At 45.9% G+C, this 16,487-nt stretch overlaps 1 protein-coding gene across 1 annotated transcript in view; it reads left to right on the top strand.

Moving 5' to 3' along the window:
- The first annotated feature begins 1,115 nt into the window (after window positions 1-1,115).
- The window catches only part of DBT (dihydrolipoamide branched chain transacylase E2), a 19,970-nt gene continuing 4,598 nt past the window's right edge, over window positions 1,116-16,487 (top strand). The window contains exons 1-9 of the mRNA XM_081008722.1: window positions 1,116-1,221; window positions 5,408-5,531; window positions 6,688-6,763; window positions 7,588-7,769; window positions 9,033-9,160; window positions 11,748-11,985; window positions 13,157-13,323; window positions 14,442-14,519; window positions 16,227-16,418. Coding sequence (XP_080864848.1) covers window positions 1,171-1,221; window positions 5,408-5,531; window positions 6,688-6,763; window positions 7,588-7,769; window positions 9,033-9,160; window positions 11,748-11,985; window positions 13,157-13,323; window positions 14,442-14,519; window positions 16,227-16,418 — 1,236 coding nt within the window. The 5' untranslated portion in view covers window positions 1,116-1,170. The remainder of the gene's footprint in view (window positions 1,222-5,407; window positions 5,532-6,687; window positions 6,764-7,587; window positions 7,770-9,032; window positions 9,161-11,747; window positions 11,986-13,156; window positions 13,324-14,441; window positions 14,520-16,226; window positions 16,419-16,487) is intronic.

The following is a 16,487-nucleotide window of genomic DNA, read 5'->3' as shown; positions in this document are numbered from 1 at the left end:
AGGGGCAGCAGATCCCGATGCAGATCTTTGTTCCCCGATGTAGATCTTGATTCACCCCTTGTTCCCATGGCAGGGAGGGGTTCGCCTCGAGTGCCAAAATGTCTTGGGCCAGCCCTGAACAGGGTATACGACCGTGCAGAAACATTGTTCCTTACTTGCATTGCAGGACCAGATGTTCCGTGTGGTCCCTTCCAACTCTACAGTTCTGTGATTCTACTTTAGATCCCGCTTTTTCTCCAAGGAGGAGGTTCTTTCTCCACAAAAACCCTGTGAGGTAGGTTAAACTGAGACACACATATGTGTATTTGCATATGAGCAAGGTAGGGATGTGTGTGTGTACATATATATATATATACACACACACACATACACCTTGCTCATATGCGCGCGCGCACACACACACACACACATATATATATATACATCTGTATCCTGAGAAATATACACATACATATATATACATCTGTCTCCTGAGAAATCTCTATGTGGGACAAGAAGCTACAGTTAGAACTGGATATGGAACAACTGATTGGTTCAAAATTGGGAAAGGAGTACGGCAAGGCTGTATATTGTCTCTCTGCTTATTTAACTTATATGCAGAATTCATCATGCGAAAGGCTGGGCTGGATGAATCCCAAGCTGGAATTAACATTGCCGGAAGAAATATCAACAACCTCAGATATGCAGATGACACAACATTGATGGCAGAAAGTGAGGAGGAACTAAAGGACCTTTTATTGAGGGTTAAAGAGGACAGCGCAAAATATGGTCTGAAGCTCAACATCAAAAAAACGAAGATTATGGCCACTGGTCCCATCACTTCACAATGTATATATATATATATTAGCGATGCCACAACACTGCCATAGGCAGAAGCCTGTTCCTTCTAAAATGTATACCCGGCTTCGTGCGCTGCCGAAGAGTTCTGTGCCGCTCGGCTGCTTGCGGCTGTCCATAGAGGAATCTCGCTTTACCTTCCAAGCTAAGCGCCTCCCTCTCTCAACCATTCATTGGAGAGAGAGAGAAACAGACCTTCAAGGGGGCGGGGGCAGCCCTTCAACGTCTAATTGGCTACCGGGCGCCAATCGTGCGATCCCATTGGCTGCCAGGTGGGAGGGGTGTGGAGGCGAGGGTCTCTCTTCTCTCTTGTCTTCCCTCCCCCGGAGTAAGATGGCGGCAGCCGTCGGGCTTAGGAGCTTTTACAAGGCGACGGGGCGCCTGGTAAGGGGGCAGTGCAGTGAAGCCCATGAGAAATGGGCGAGTGGAGGGAGGTTAGGGGTGGGTGGGTTAAGAGCAGCTCCTCGGTCGATCCCGCGCCCCAGCGATCCTCCTCTGTGGAAAGCAAGAGATCTTGGGAGGACCTTGCCTTGAAATCTGCCAGTGATTGCGGGTGTTTGAGCGCCTTGGTTGCCCGCCATATGGTTGCTCAAGGCGGTTTGCAAGGATCTGAAGGGTCACCTGAATCAGGGTCGTCAAAAGTGGGGAATTGTGATCGATCCTCCTCCCAAAAACGCCCCTATCGTTAACACCTTAAGAGATCTCTGCTGCTGCAGTAGGTAGAGCGTGTCATCTTGGGAGGGTTGAACTAAAATTTTGCAGATTTCTCCCATGAGCATTGTCTTTAAAATACGTTTTTGAGGTGCAAGGAATTCAAATCTGCTCTTATTTTTGTGACCGGACTACATTTGGCTTGGTAGATCTGCGTTCCATTTTTTTAAAAAGCACATAAACTAGTTTTGCAGAACTGAAATCATGTTAATCTTACCATCTGAGAATGTAAGGCGATAGCGAATAAGAATAACAACATATATACCACCAATCCTTTTTAATGGTTTCTGCGCAATTTGTTGCACGTTTTGCTTAGCCAACAAAGCTAAATATTGATGTAACCGAAATATCTTTTGCCTTACAACTTTTTAAGCACTCCTCAGTTTTTGGAAATTGAAGAATTCAACACTCCCTACCGCTGCTGCTGTCTTGCCCATTTTTGCAGTCTTAGCTCTCTGAAACTGCCCAGTATAAAATCTGCTCTGCCACATTCCTATTTGTATATAAGGCTTTTGAAAACAACAGCAGTTTTTAACAGATTTGTTAATGAAAGGTGTTTTCCAACCACTGTTAGTGCTGGTGTCTTGATGAAGCTTCCATGTAACAGAGGCAGCATACCTCTGGGTAGGTCCCAGATGTTGGGACAAATACTGGTGGTTTGAAGACAGGCAAGGTCCCCATTCTGCTGAGTCTAGGTGTGGTCGGTGCCTGACTGGGAGACGTCTTGGAAGCCCCATGTATGCTGCCTGAGGTTACATGATGAATATTTAGAAATGTGAAAAACAAAAACCCAGGAAATTACGGTTTAAAAATGTCAAGTTGTTTATGTTTTGCACTTAGTCCTCTGAAGAACTCAGGGCAGCTTATGTATGGTCCCCAGGCAGTCTATACATACAGTAAAAAAGGTAAAGGACCCCTGACAGTTAAGTCCAGTTGCGAACGACTCTGGGGTTGCGGCGCTCATCTCGCTTTACTGTCCGAGGGAGCCGGCATTTGACCGCAGACACTTTTTCCAGGTCATGTGGCCAGCATGACTAAGCCGCTTCTGGCCAAACCAGAGCAGTGCACGGAAACGCTGTTTACCTTCCCGTCGGAGTGGTACCTATTTATCTACTTGTACTTTGACATGCCTTCGAACTGCTAGGTTGGCAGGAGCTGGGACGGGAGCTCACCCCGTCATGGGAATTTGAACCACCAACCTTCCGATCAGCAGGCCCTAGGCTCAGTGGTTTAGACCACAGCGCCACCCACATCCCTTCTGCCACCCGCATCCAAACTTCAGATCTTGTCACAGGACCTCCTGCCATTTGTCTAGTGGCCTGTCCTTTGTGAACCCACCGAATGACTCTTGACCTGACATTTGTGGATGATGATTAGATTCTATGTGTGTCTTCTCCATTTGTGATGAACACTATGAACGGGTATTTTACAATGTATTCAAGCTAGCAAACTTTTGTTAAACTGATATATTGGAAGGGACCCCGAAGGCCATCTAGTCCAACCCCCTGCAATGTAGGGTCCTGCCTGCAGCCATCCCTGGATGGTCTCGAACCACCAACCTCCTGGTTAACAACCAGACCCACTGACCCACTGCACCGCAAGTACATCCTTCACTTGATTCTTATCTACGCACATGCAGATTAATCTGGCATACAGTCAGAACTTGATAACTTGAATTGGTAAACAATATGCATGTGCTTAGTTAAGTCTAAGCTTCTTTGATAATTCCATTGAATTCCACTGTGAGCTGTGGCTATTGTATGATAGTCCGATACCTAATCCCAATGTAAAGGATTGGGAATGAGAACAAGCCTGCTGTGTGGATCTTGGTGCGGTGTTTTGATTTCATTTAATGTCTGGTTCAAGTTTGCGTGTGGTTTGCAGGATTTGTGAGTTGAGATGCTGCTGCAGTCTACTTTGACTTCAGATTGTATAAAAAAGTTTTGGCAGAAGTTTACTTCAGAAAGTAGTTAATACGCTGATGATGGACACTGAAATTGCCAATTTCAGTACTTTATTTATGGGTGCTTATTCATGGGTGGTATTGGGGTGGTTATACATGACCACAAACCAATACTGTTTACACTTGCAAATGTTTTTGGAGTGGACATACTACCGTATTTTTCACTCTATAAGAGGCACCAGACCACAAGACGCACCTAGTTTTTGGAGGAGGAAAATAAGGAAAAAAAATATTCTGAATCTCAGAAGCCAGAGCAGCAAGAGGGATCGCTGCGCAGTGAAAGCAGCAATCCCTCTTGCTGTTCTGGCTTCTGGGATAGCTGCGCAGCCTGCATTTGCTCCATAAGATGCACACACATTTCCCCATACTTTTAGGAGGGAAAAAGTGAGTCTTATAGAGGAAAAAATACGGTACTTCCTTTCTAGTCAGTGCAATCCCTTAGCATCCTGCTGAAATCCTGTAACTCTTTATACCCCAAATGTTCAGGCCTATTGTTTTGTCCAGCAATACTCCCCCATAATGGGCTAACTTTGGGAAGCATTGCAGAAGAACCAATAACATGGAATGATGTTCTGATGGTCCTGTAAATTTCTTCCTAGTATAGGAGGGAAGAGAATTTGAGAAATCTTTACTCGGAGTTAAAGGTACCACATTTAAACACGTAATTGCCAACTTTCCCACACAGGTCTCCTCTTTCCTGGACCTGCCAAGAAGATCATTTCTCAGTTTTTACTATGTGAAATGCTTGAGGTACTTTGCGGGACCTGCTGCTCTTCCTTATTAGGAATCCCAGTGGTTAACTTTTGTTTTAAACCATTTTAGGTTGATTCTAAGGCATCTTGATCTCTTTTGGGAAGCTGTGCAAAAGAACAACTCTTTGAGTATTGTGCAGTTTTTGAAATGGAAAAATGGTGCCTTGTAGATTATTCTGCAGATGCTCTCTCACAGTCCTAATGACTTCAAAACTGGACTTGGGAGCAGGACACCCTCTGTGACTTCTCCCACCATTGATGGATGGATGAGACCTGATGCATTTCTGTGGCTGAGCATCCCTCCAGCTTCTCAAAAGAAGATCTTCTGCAGCACACCTGCTCCTTTGCATTCCTCCACAGCTTGAGAACCTCAGCATAGGAATTCTCCTTCCCTTCCCACTATTTCCCTAAGAAAGTAATAAGCAAATACATGCAGTTTACATCCAGTGAGAATAACATTGACAAGAAGATTACGTATCTGTGCCCTAAGTAAGTAAGCAAGCACCTATGGAAGCTAATCAGTTGCACCTTCTCACTGCTGATTTTGACCTAATTGCAGCATTAATCTAGTTGTGATTTTGGTAAACAATATTGTAGTGATTGGGACCATAGCTCAGACAGATTGCTGGTGTGGTTTTTTTCTTGGTCACCCCTTCAAAGCTCTGATCAGCTTGTAAGATACAAAATGGCTACCTCTTCAGTGTTGGAGCATGGTCCATAGATGCACTGCGGGCGTGCATTTCCTGATATTGCCCAAAACTGAAGAGAAGGGGGCAGCTTCTCTTCATACGGAACTTCATGTTGACTCCAAAGCCCACGGCCCAGAGCTAGTGGAATCTGATGGTAGTTTTTAATATGGTTGTTTACATTTCTGCTATACAGGCCCCTGAGGATTTTGAGGACAAATCTTCACTTTTTTGTTAACTTCCAATGAACACACAATATGGCAGAATTTGCCTTCCGAAACAAAGCAATTAATAACAATGAGTAAGATGCAAATGATAACATCTGCTACCTTTAATTGTCATTTTTCTCCCCCAATAATAAGTTGCTTCTGTGCGCTTCTGACAAATTGAAAGAAGAGAATAAGCGGCGATTTCAGTCTTGCTTGTCTCTAAGGCTTGGTTTTTGTTTCCTTTGCCAGCTCTGCGTCCACCATATTAGATTGTACAGTAACTTCCGTTCGCTAAAGGCAAAATACAATTGTGGGCTTGACAAGCCCTCATGGAGGTATCGAAATCCACACCGATTGTTCAGAACAACTATTGGTGAGTTTCTTTCACACATAATTTTTTTTATTTTATTAGGAGTTCTTGTCACTCCAAAGAGAGGCAAGCAAACAAGGAAGGATCAACACATATACTTGGAGCAATCTCAATTCTCCAAGTGCGAGGACTTACATAGCCAAAATGGCAGCCAAAATGGAGCCATGGACATTGAATGGTGTCCCGTTAGGGCAAATGGGGCACTGCCCTCCCAACCTCAGTCTGTTGTGGAAGCCACCACTGGGTATCAACATACTTGGGGAAATCCCGAGGTTTGCAAAAAGCCAAAAAAACCTAAAAGGGGTGAGGAGGAACAAACCTCATGTGTGGTGGAGGAGTCCCAAATAGCTCAGAGGAGACTGGTGTGCTCAGTGGCCATGAAATGCTGACGGGGGGGGGGGGGACTGGTATTAGGGTTTGAATAGGGTGGTGTAGCTGAAACCCTGAAGCACTCCATTCTGCAGTAAGCGTCACTGAACACAGTCTTGAGGTAAAGTATGCAGCAATACATAGTTAATTCACAGAGCCCAAAACATGGACCCAAAGTGTCTTAAGGACCATCTAGTAGTTTTTACTCCACCTCAAATTACTGAGAACCTCTGATAGGGCACTGCTGGTGGTTCCCCATGCTTTGACTAGAGACCAAGTATTTCATGGAGCAAGCCCTGCCCTGCGGAACTGCCTGCCACTAAAGGTTTGGCAGGCACTGTCCCTGCCTTTTTTCACATCTTCTGAAAATTGTTCAGATGGGTCTTCACAATCAGAATTTTAACCCACCAGTACCTGCTGCTGATGTTTTATTGATATTTCTGCTTGGGTTTTATGGGAGTGGTTTTATTATGTTTTGTGTGCATTGAGCCTCCTTTAATATACTTTAGGAAAGTGAGGTTTATAAATATCTACATAAATAAACTGCTGGAACTAAGCAAGGCTGATGGGAGACTGCCTGAGAATCCTGTGTACCCCAACTTGATTCCACAAGTGAAGAGGATTGAGATTTAAATGTAATAAATAGGTTAGAAAGTGGGGACAGTATTGCACTTCTAATCAGCAGTTGTTGGGACCTGACTCTAATTGTATAGTTTGTACATAGAGCTACTCCATGCTGCTGTTCTGTTGTTTTGTTTGACATTTGTTCCCTTGTCTTTCCCCCTCCAAGTGTCACATGGCCAAATTGTCCAGTTCAAGCTCTCCGATATTGGAGAAGGGATTACGGAGGTGACGGTGAAAGAATGGTAGGTTCATGCCACAGGGCTCCCTTCGCCTTGCACTTCCCTGAAAGTTGGAATAGCGTAGGAAAGGATGTTCGAGTTGTGTTAAGGCAGGAATCGCATTGTGTCAAGAGGGCCCTCACAAAATACACATACAAAGAAAAGGACATTGATAGGTAGAGCACTCCAAAGCTTTCAGTCTGCAGGTTAAAGTTCTGCTCCTAGCCATCACTGTTGTCACCTGGCAAGAGTTGAGCCATATAGAGCAGAGCCCCATTTTCTGACAGCGACTGGCACATGGCCCACTATGGGGAGAAATGGGCCTTCAGTTTTGAAGTCCACTGATTTCAAGAGTATAGCTTGAGGAATACTTCCGCATAATTTTGGAAATATCTTTCTGTATCCACGGAAGATAACAGTGAGACATGAGGAACAACCAATTGGCCAGAATTAGAGAAGGATGAGAAGGTGGAGCTCAGCCACTTCCTTGAACAAGCTCTTTCAACCAGAGGGACTTTCCACACACTGTGCCAGGAAACATAAAACTGAGTGTGCATTGGCAGTTTGAAAGGGGGGGGGGGGCTGAGCTACGCTAGGGGCCCCACATATATCAAGGTTGCCACAGCAATTGGAGGGAAGGTGAGGAAAAGCAGCTCCTTTCCTGAAACATCAGCAAACCATGATTTTACTCAATGCTGCCAACCCATTTCTGCCATATTTCCCATGGTTCTACCTGCAGCACCTATTTGGAGCATTAAAAAAGGAGAGGTGCCAATTGTCCCATTGTTCTTTGATAACCCTCCGGCTTCTCTGCCATGTATGTTACGCAGGTCTTTCTTTTTTCTTAGGTATGTAAAAGAAGGTGACGTCGTCTCCCAGTTTGACAGCATCTGTGAAGTCCAAAGCGATAAAGCCTCTGTCACCATCACCAGCCGTTACGATGGCGTCATTAGAAAACTCCATTACAACTTAGACGAAATTGCCCATGTGGGGAAACCGCTAGTGGATATAGAAACAGCTGCCTTGAAAGGTAACGTCAGTGGATTTCATCATTCTGTCAGGATGGTCTCATAGAATCAAATGTGAAATAGGTAAATGGGAATTTTAAAAACATAAAACCAGTTCTTGTTTCCAAGTGCTTTGCAAGTTGCAGGAGGTTCTTCACTAGGCAGGGGGTGGGGGGAGTTTTATGCACTTCTCAATTCATTTTTAGAGCCTGGTCACTCAGTTATGTTACAAACAGAAATCAGGATTCAGAGAACCATTTCAAGCGTGTACAAGGGCTTTGAGCAACAGACTCGGGTTCTTATTTCTTGTTGCCATATACAAGTCTTGAGCTTGCATCTTCTCCCCTTCTTCCTCTTTTGCAGGCCAGTTTGGAAGCTTCTGCCTTGCATTTTATAGAAACCACTAGGGCATCTGAAACCTGGGAAATTCTGGCCTGGTTAAATTCTGGTTGGTGAAAATAAGGCAGGATCAAACCATACTTTCAGGTCCTAGCTTGTTCTCAGAACCAAAAGCATAGTTCCCTCCATTTGTACGTCACAGTGGTTTAAAATCAGAAGCACCCGATCTTGCCCTGCTGGCATGCAGAAGACGAGGAGAGGGGAGATAGGCGCACACAAGACTGCAGCTCGTTCTGATAGTGGGAAACCCTGGATTCCTGTACCAACTAACCCAGTCCACATCGCAAACTGCTTTGGGGTGTCTCAAAAGCCATTAGCTGTCTGCTATGTTATGACGCACCGTTGCTGCAGAGCCACAAGCCTAAAGTCCCTTTGAAAGCATGGAGCTAATTGTATACAGTGGTACCTCAGGTTACATACGCTTCAGGTTACAGATTCTGCCAACCCAGAAATAGTACCTTGGGTTAAGAACTTTGCTTCAGGATGAGAACAGAAATCACGTAGCGGTGGCGGCAGGAGGCCCCATTAGCTAAAGTGGTGCTTCAGGTTAAGAACAGTTTCAGGTTAAGAATGGACCTCCGGAACGAATTAAGCACTTAACCTGAGGTACCACTGTATATCTTTGCACTCTGGCCAGAGACGAGGGCAGGCTGAGGGCAACTTGGAAGCTGCCTCCCTTGGGGTGGTGTCCCACATCACTCCAGCGATGTGTGAAGGAAGGAACCACCATGCCGTAATCTAAACACGCGAACGGTCTCGTCTCACACGTGCCCAAGCTTAAGCGAAATAAACTGGCAGCATTGTCACTGGACCCACGTTCTCCTTTCCCTTGACAGCCGTTTTCAGTGCTGCGTTTTAAAGTTAACCCCTTTGTGTCCAACCTGCAGATGTCGCTCCCGAAGAGGACGTGGTCGAAACCCCTGCCGTGTCTCACGAAGAGCAGACCCACCAGGAGATCAAAGGCCACAAAACCTTGGCAACTCCTGCCGTCCGCCGCCTTGCCATGGAAAACAATGTGCGTTCCCTTTTCACTGAAGCGGGCTGCCTTGCAGTTGATCTCTTTTTGCGAGGAGGGATGCGAGGCTGGTGTAATGCATTCGCAAACTGTGTTAACGTAACGGCTAATGCGGCGATTGTGCTAATGTAACGGCTGATCAGAAGGTTTGATGCTTCATGGCAGGAGTAGGTAACTTCTTGGTGGCTGAAGGTGGTACATTGCCTTCCTGTATGTTAGTGCCCCACCTCCCATATTGTGGGCTGGGCTTTACGGCAAGCTCCACCCACCACATGCTATATTATGTCAAACGCAGTGGAGAGGCTTGCTGGGGATTAATGTGGGCTGAGAGGCACCATGGAGCATGGAGAGGCTCTAAGGACTGCGTTGCAACACTCATGACTTGATGAAGTGGCTTGCATGGCTAGCGTCAGGAATTTTGAAACCATTCACTTCTTGCGCAGAATAGTTCCGTTAGAACACAAGAGTCTCTTAGTGATATATGATATGTGTGACTTTGCACGCAGTCCGGCACCCTTACCCATAATGGCACACAATGGTGAGCCCCTTTTGTGCAGGAGATGTTCTGAGTCCCATGTCATCAGGAGAAACCCCTCTCGCAATCAGGAGAACCTTGGAAGAAGCCCCGAAGCCGCCTGGGCCATCCTCAAGGAGTTCCTGGAAACACAAACGAGGAGTTTGAAGTGTGAGGCAGGCAGCGTAGTCCCATCTGCTGTAGAATCAGACTTTGAAGGTGCCCACCTTCAGTACAGGAAATACAGGGACGCTGGTGGCGTTGTGGTCTAAACAGCATATGCGGTGCCAGGGTGCAAAGATCCGCCCAGGCCCCCCCGCCGGTTGCCCAGTCCCAGGCAAACAGGAGGGCGAAGTCGGCCGGCCACCTCAGCATCTCGCTGGCTCGGTCACCCCCAAACTTGCGGCACAGCAGAAAAGCCCGCCATGGCACTCCAACCAACAGGCAGACTGTTTCCCGGACTCTGGGCCTGGCGCCTCTGAGAGCCCGATGCCCCACACCCCTAGCGCCTATGGGTAAGACGGCCCTTGGTCTAAACCACTGAGCCTCTTGGGCTTGGCATTTGGAAGGTCGGCGGTTCGAATCCCGACGACGGAGTGAGCTCCTGTTGTTCTGTCCCAGCTTCCACCAACCTAGCAGTTTGAAAGCATGCCAGTGCAAGTAGATAAATAGGTACCACTAGGGTGGGAAGGCAAACGGTGTTTCCGTGCACTCTGGTTTCTGTCACGGTGTCCCGTTGCACCCAAAGTGGTTTAGTCATGCTGGTCACATGACCCAGAAAGCTGTGGACAAATGCCGGCTCCCTCAGCCTGAAAGCGAGATGAGCGCCACAACCCCATAGTCGCCTTTGACTGGACTTAACTGTCCGGGGTCCTTTACCTTTACCTTTTACAGGAGATTACACCCACCCAGCTTCTCTGAAGGAGTGTCCACCACTTTTCAAGACAATCTGTTCCACTGTTGTATAGATCATACCATCAGGAAGTTCTTCCTAATGTTTAGTCCAAATGTCGTCGTCCGCACCAATAAGTTAAACCCATTGGTTCGGGCCCTAGACTCTGGAGCAACAAAAACCAAATTTGTTCTTTATTGATGTGTCAGCCCATCAGATATTTGAAGATATCTCCTGTTCAATCCTTTCCTCTCTCGGCTTTTAGCAACCTCAACGGAATTGTGTGTGGATCTTTGTCACAGCACATTTCACATGTAGCCTTGAGCAAATGGATGATACAGAATTTTTAGTTCACACTATTCAGTTGCATGTATGTGTACACCAATTTAAGGGGCATGTGGATTTCTTGGGGAGGGGGTGGGTTACCAGTCCCAGCTCCACACTCACCTAGCTTCAACAATCCTGCAAAATTAGATGCTTTCAGATTATATGACTGGACACATGTGGATTCAGTGTTAATGATGTACCTATAAATATTTGCAGAGGGAAGTATCCAACCAATGCATCCCATCAACGTAAGGATTTCCATTTCTGCAAAGGAAATTGGGGGGGGGGGTGCATGGGGGCAAGAGAGGGCAAGTTCTGTTGTGCAAGTGGAATTACCGTATTTTTCGCCCCATAGGGCGCACCTAGTTTTTTTTTGGGGGGGGGGGAATAAAGAAAAAAAATTATTTCCCCCCCAGGCACGGGGCTGGGGCGGGGGAAGCCCGAGCTTCCCATGACCCCAGCCCCCAGAACAGGCTGCTATCCGCAAGCCTAGGGAGCCCTGCGGGAAGTCGCGCCGGTCTCCCCAGGCTTGCGGATATCTGCCCGAAGCCTGGAGAGCGATGCGCACTGACCCCTCTTGCTCTCTAGGCTTCAGCGAAAGCCTGCATTCGCCCCATAGGACGCACACACATTTCCCCTTCATTTTTGGAGGGGAAAAAGTGCGTCCTATAGGTCGAAAAATACAGTACTTGCACTGAGGGGATGCCTAAGTTGGAAATGGTCCACATATTCTTCAAACGCTTAACTTGCCTGCCTTCTCTCGCATTTTCTTTTGCCATTTCAATAAAAAGGATGCGTTCCCTCTGCTCATGCCCTATATCCAGAATTCTTTAGCTTGTGCTCTTGTCTTTCAGATTAAACTGAGCGAAGTTGTTGGAACAGGGAAAGATAACCGTATCCTCAAAGAAGACATTCTCAATTACTTGGCCAAACAGACGGGAGCTATTTTACCTCTATCGCCAAAACCTGAAATTGTCGCGCCGCCGCCAACACCGAAGCCTGCAGCAGATAAGCCAAAGACGCCCAGAATCCCTCTGCCCATTTCCAAACCTGTCGTAATTTCACAGAAAGATAAAACAGTGGCCGTTTCAGGTAAATAAATTAATGAAACCTCCTGAGGATCTAATATAGAACAGCATGCGTAAAGTATTTGTAAAGTGCAACTGAACAAGTAAAACATGAATATTTGTTTCTGCATTCATAGCGAAGCACACTGCTGGTGTTTTTCCACTTGTAATCCCAGTCGGCTGTTGAGGGATGTGGTGCAATTTTTAGTTACAGTTAGAGATGAATCCAGGAAAATGGCAATGCAGAATTTTGGGGAGAGTTCATTCAGGCACTAATACTTATGGAAGCTTCCAAAGACTGGCAGGTCTGCTCCCCGCTCCCATCTATTCTCATATTAATCAGGAATCACCAGATTATCTTCCTGACTCCTGGAAAATTAATCCAGACACTGTCTTGGTAAGACTTCTAAGCCTTGGCATTCAGTGACATCACCATGCAACAGGGCTGGGGAGAACAACACCCTGTTGTGGTGCAGTGCCAACATAGTGTATTTTCTGGTTACCCTGGTACTCTGGGTAACCAAACCATAGATATGGCCACGCGTCCTTCTCAAAATGTCTCCCACCCAGGCATCGATAAAGTCTGCACCCACTTAGCCTCAACAGTACAACAGCCTTGGATGCTGTAATCTGTTCATTGGGCAAATACATTCTTACTGTACTGCAGTCTTCTGCAAATAAATAAGAAGGTATTTTCTCATATGGTTTCTCCCCCAGAGTTTCTCCTATGGCTTACTGGAGTCCCATCTGCGATATTTAACCTTTTTAATAGTTTTGATGGGATGTGGGTGGCGCTGTCGGTTAAACCACAGAGCCTAGGACTTACCGATCAGAAGGTCGGCGGTTCGAATCCCTGTGACGGGACGAGCTCTTGTTGCTCGGTCTCTGCTCCTGCCAACCTAGCAGTTCGAAAGCACGCCAGTGCAAGTAGATAAATAGGTACCGCTCTGGCGGGAAGGTAAATGGCATTTCCGTGCGCTGCTCTGGTTCACCAGAAGCGGCTTAGTCATGCTGGCCACATGACCTGGAAGCTGTACGCTTTTATGTAGTTTTGATCCCTATGTCTAAGGTTGTCATCGTCGTCAGTTAAGTGGCATATAAATTTTGTTAAATAAATTTGAAGGAAGATGGAAAGCAAGGCAGGAAACCGGGACATCACCAGGCATCATTTTTCTTCTTCTCCCCCTTATTTCCAGGATTCCAGAAGGTCATGGTGAAAACCATGTCTGCAGCGCTGAAAATTCCTCACTTCGGTTATTGCGACGAGATTGATCTCACGCAACTTGTCCGGCTGAGAGAGGAGCTGAAACCTGTAGCGCTCGAACGTGGAATTAAGCTCACCTTCATGCCTTTCTTTTTAAAGGTGAGGCGGAACCAGCAGGCCTTGCTAATGTGCAAAACGAGAGGGATTTGTAAGAAGCTGTCCGTACAGTAGTTTTGATAAAATGCAAATGCATCAAATTGTAATACGTTTCAAGGGAGATAATTAATGTATATGTCCTGGTGATTTTTGTGGACAATCAGTACAGAAATCTATATAATAAATAATAAGAGTCTTTTAACTGGTAGACAGCACTCCTTCTTACAGGCTGTTACACTGACAACATATTTAGTTTTGCACGTAGGTTTGGCTGCAACAATAGATTGACCTTTCTCAAAAAAACTTGATTTTTTTCATGCTTCTCAAAATATTTTGAAAAGTATGAGGCGTAGTCATGGTCCTCTTTCAAAATGCAATTCTTTGGGTGGGGGTGTATCAGGAGTTGTTGTTGTTTTATATCCCACCCTTCATCAAAAGATCTCAGGATGGTTCACAATAATGTTGTAATTAACAAAAAGGATCTTCCATCCAATAATTTTTTCCATTGAATACCAGAAATTACTTACTCTGACTGGAGACATTTCCACTGAAATGCTAGATAAAGAAAAGCTGATGGGCTTCTAAGCACATTTATTTAAATGAGGGGTGTGATTGTGTGTGGGGGGGGTGTGTGGAATCCAGCTTACAGAATGGCATTTGATCCAGCAGAGGCATTTGCTATTGGAAGAAGAGGGGAAGACGATATCTGCCCATTCCCTCTTCCCCCATCAGGTCCATTGAGTTGGGGGACATGCCGGAACAGGGCGGAAGTGAGAAAGAAGAATTGGCAAAAAAATAAAATCCCCTCCTCTTGCATTAATCTGCTCAATCAGAAGCCCTTGGGAGCATAGGATCTGCTTTAAACTGAGTCAGACCATTGGTCCATCTTGCTCAGTAAAGTCTTCACCGATGGGCAGTGTCTCTCCAGGGTTTCGGAAAGGTATCTCTCACAGGTTTACCTGGAGATGCTGGAGCTTTCCGCATGAAAAATGGATGCTCTACCACTATCTCCCTATGTACACGTATGCAGAAGCTATGTTGCACAGTTTCTGAAGCATGCAGCCTGTTGGCTCTGGCTGCTAGAATAATCACATTTGTCTTTCTTAAAAAATATTTAACAGGCCGCTTCTTTAGCCTTATTACATTATCCGATCCTCAACGCTTCGCTGGATGAAAACTGCCAAAACATCACTTACAAGGTTTGTATATTGACATTCCTGTCACATTCTTAAGGGAGATCCAGCTCTGTTTTATGATGATTAGATACAGGGAGGGGGTGTTAGGGGAGGGGTAGTACCTCTGGTGGGGGACATGTTGTGCTCCTTGTGGGGTAGTTTGTCCACCTTGGGGTCCCCCCCCCACACACTCTGCTCTCACCTGTGGCTCCTCAAAGTTGTCAGCTTGTGATAGTAGCCACACCCTGGGAATGGCTTTGACTGGCCGGCTAAACCAGGTGAGGTAAGGGGAGCCGATAGGCCTCAGACTCTTGGGGTTAAAGACTTCCCCTGCGTGCAAAGACAGGCTCCAGTGGATTGAACAGATGAGACCAATAGGGTACAAGAAGACAGTTTCTGCATGGGGGGCAGATGGGGCTCATCAACCTAGAAAGGGAGCCCGTTGAGGAGGGGAGAGACTCCGTCAGGCAAGGCCTCCTTCCAACTGCCTTGCCCCACCCTCTGGCCCTAGGAGTCCTCATAAGGAAGCTGTTCCTGGAGGAAGAACTGTGAGGGGAGAGACTCCATCAGGCAAGGCCTCCTTCCACCTGCCTTGCTCCTCTATGTGTATTGTATTATTTTATGTACTGTGGCTTGCCCTTGTTTTATTGATTATAGTTTAGATATTATTGTAACTGTTGAATGGATTTCTGTTTAACTTTTATATGTTGATATTATTATTTTATACTATTCTAATTGATTGTTGAACGTTGCTTTTTTTTTACTTTGCTGCCTATTTTAAAGTTATGTTTTATTATCACGTTTTTGTATTGCATTAGATTGTTATAAGATGTAAATTTTTTCTTTCTTCAACTTGTAAACCACCTTGAGTATTGTAAGATAGAAAGGCGGTATACAAATAAAAAATGAGGAGGCGGAGGAGGATGAAGGAAAACTCTGGTCCTAAACCTCCACTGCCTTGCGGGATATCTTCAGGAGAAGAAAAGGCTAAGAAGTAAACCCAACACAAATCTGGAATAGAGTTCCTAAGGCGGTTGGATGGCGTCTTGGACGCCTCCTTTTGGCAACCCCTGCAGCCAAGCTGGTGCCAAACGTATTGCTTTGGACTGCATCAGTGAGGCAACAACATATTGTTGTCTGAGCAGCCCAGGACCTCCATCCACACTAGCCAGGCTTGCATCCCATGGAGGTCACTCGGGTGCTGCTAACACAGTGGTTTGACTTCACCTGTGGAGGTGCACTGCATTGTCTCTTGAGACTGATGCCAACAAGATACGGGAAATTATAGTTTGTACTGCAAGCAAGCATGGTGCTTATGGGAGTACGTCAACAGCACCTTGCACCTTGCATGGTTTCATTTTTGTTTTGTTTCTTAAAAATAAAGTCCTGTATTTTATCCCAGTGTTACATCTCTCAGGAGTTCAGAGCAGTGTACCTGGTTCCCCCCAACCCCATCTTATCCTCAACACCCCTGCAGGTCAGCCTGAGGGAGAGAACAATTCACCCAAGATCACCCTTTGAACTTTTGCTTGTAGACTTGGAATTTGAACCCGTGTCTTTCTGGCTCAGTTGACAGTACTGGGCTGCATCTAGCATTGCATGAATTGAAGTCCAGTTGTGGAGCAGGAAAGGGAGAATATATTGGTCATGCCTTCTTACATCTTGAAGAGAAATTCTGTTTGGTCCAAAACAAAGATGGATATTTTTTATATATTCATTCATTCATTCTAGGCTTCTCACAACATTGGAGTTGCTATGGATACAGGGCAAGGCCTAGTTGTCCCAAATGTGAAGAATGTCCAGGCCTGCAGTGTATATGAGGTCGCTTCAGAATTAAATCGCCTGCAGAGCCTGGGGTCTGCGAATCAGCTGGGAACAAGCGACCTCACCGGGGGAACATTCACACTCTCCAACATTGGCACAGTGAGTTTGAACAGCCTTTTAAAATCCAACTCTAGAAGCATATCTAGCCATATTGTTTTAAATACAACC

The sequence above is a fragment of the Podarcis pityusensis genome (genome assembly GCF_964106645.2).
Source record: "Podarcis pityusensis genome assembly, chromosome: 6".
In the NCBI taxonomy this organism is placed as follows: Eukaryota; Metazoa; Chordata; class Lepidosauria; order Squamata; family Lacertidae; genus Podarcis; species Podarcis pityusensis.
Note: the sequence above shows the minus strand (reverse complement) of the source record. Positions and strands in the feature narration are given on the sequence as shown.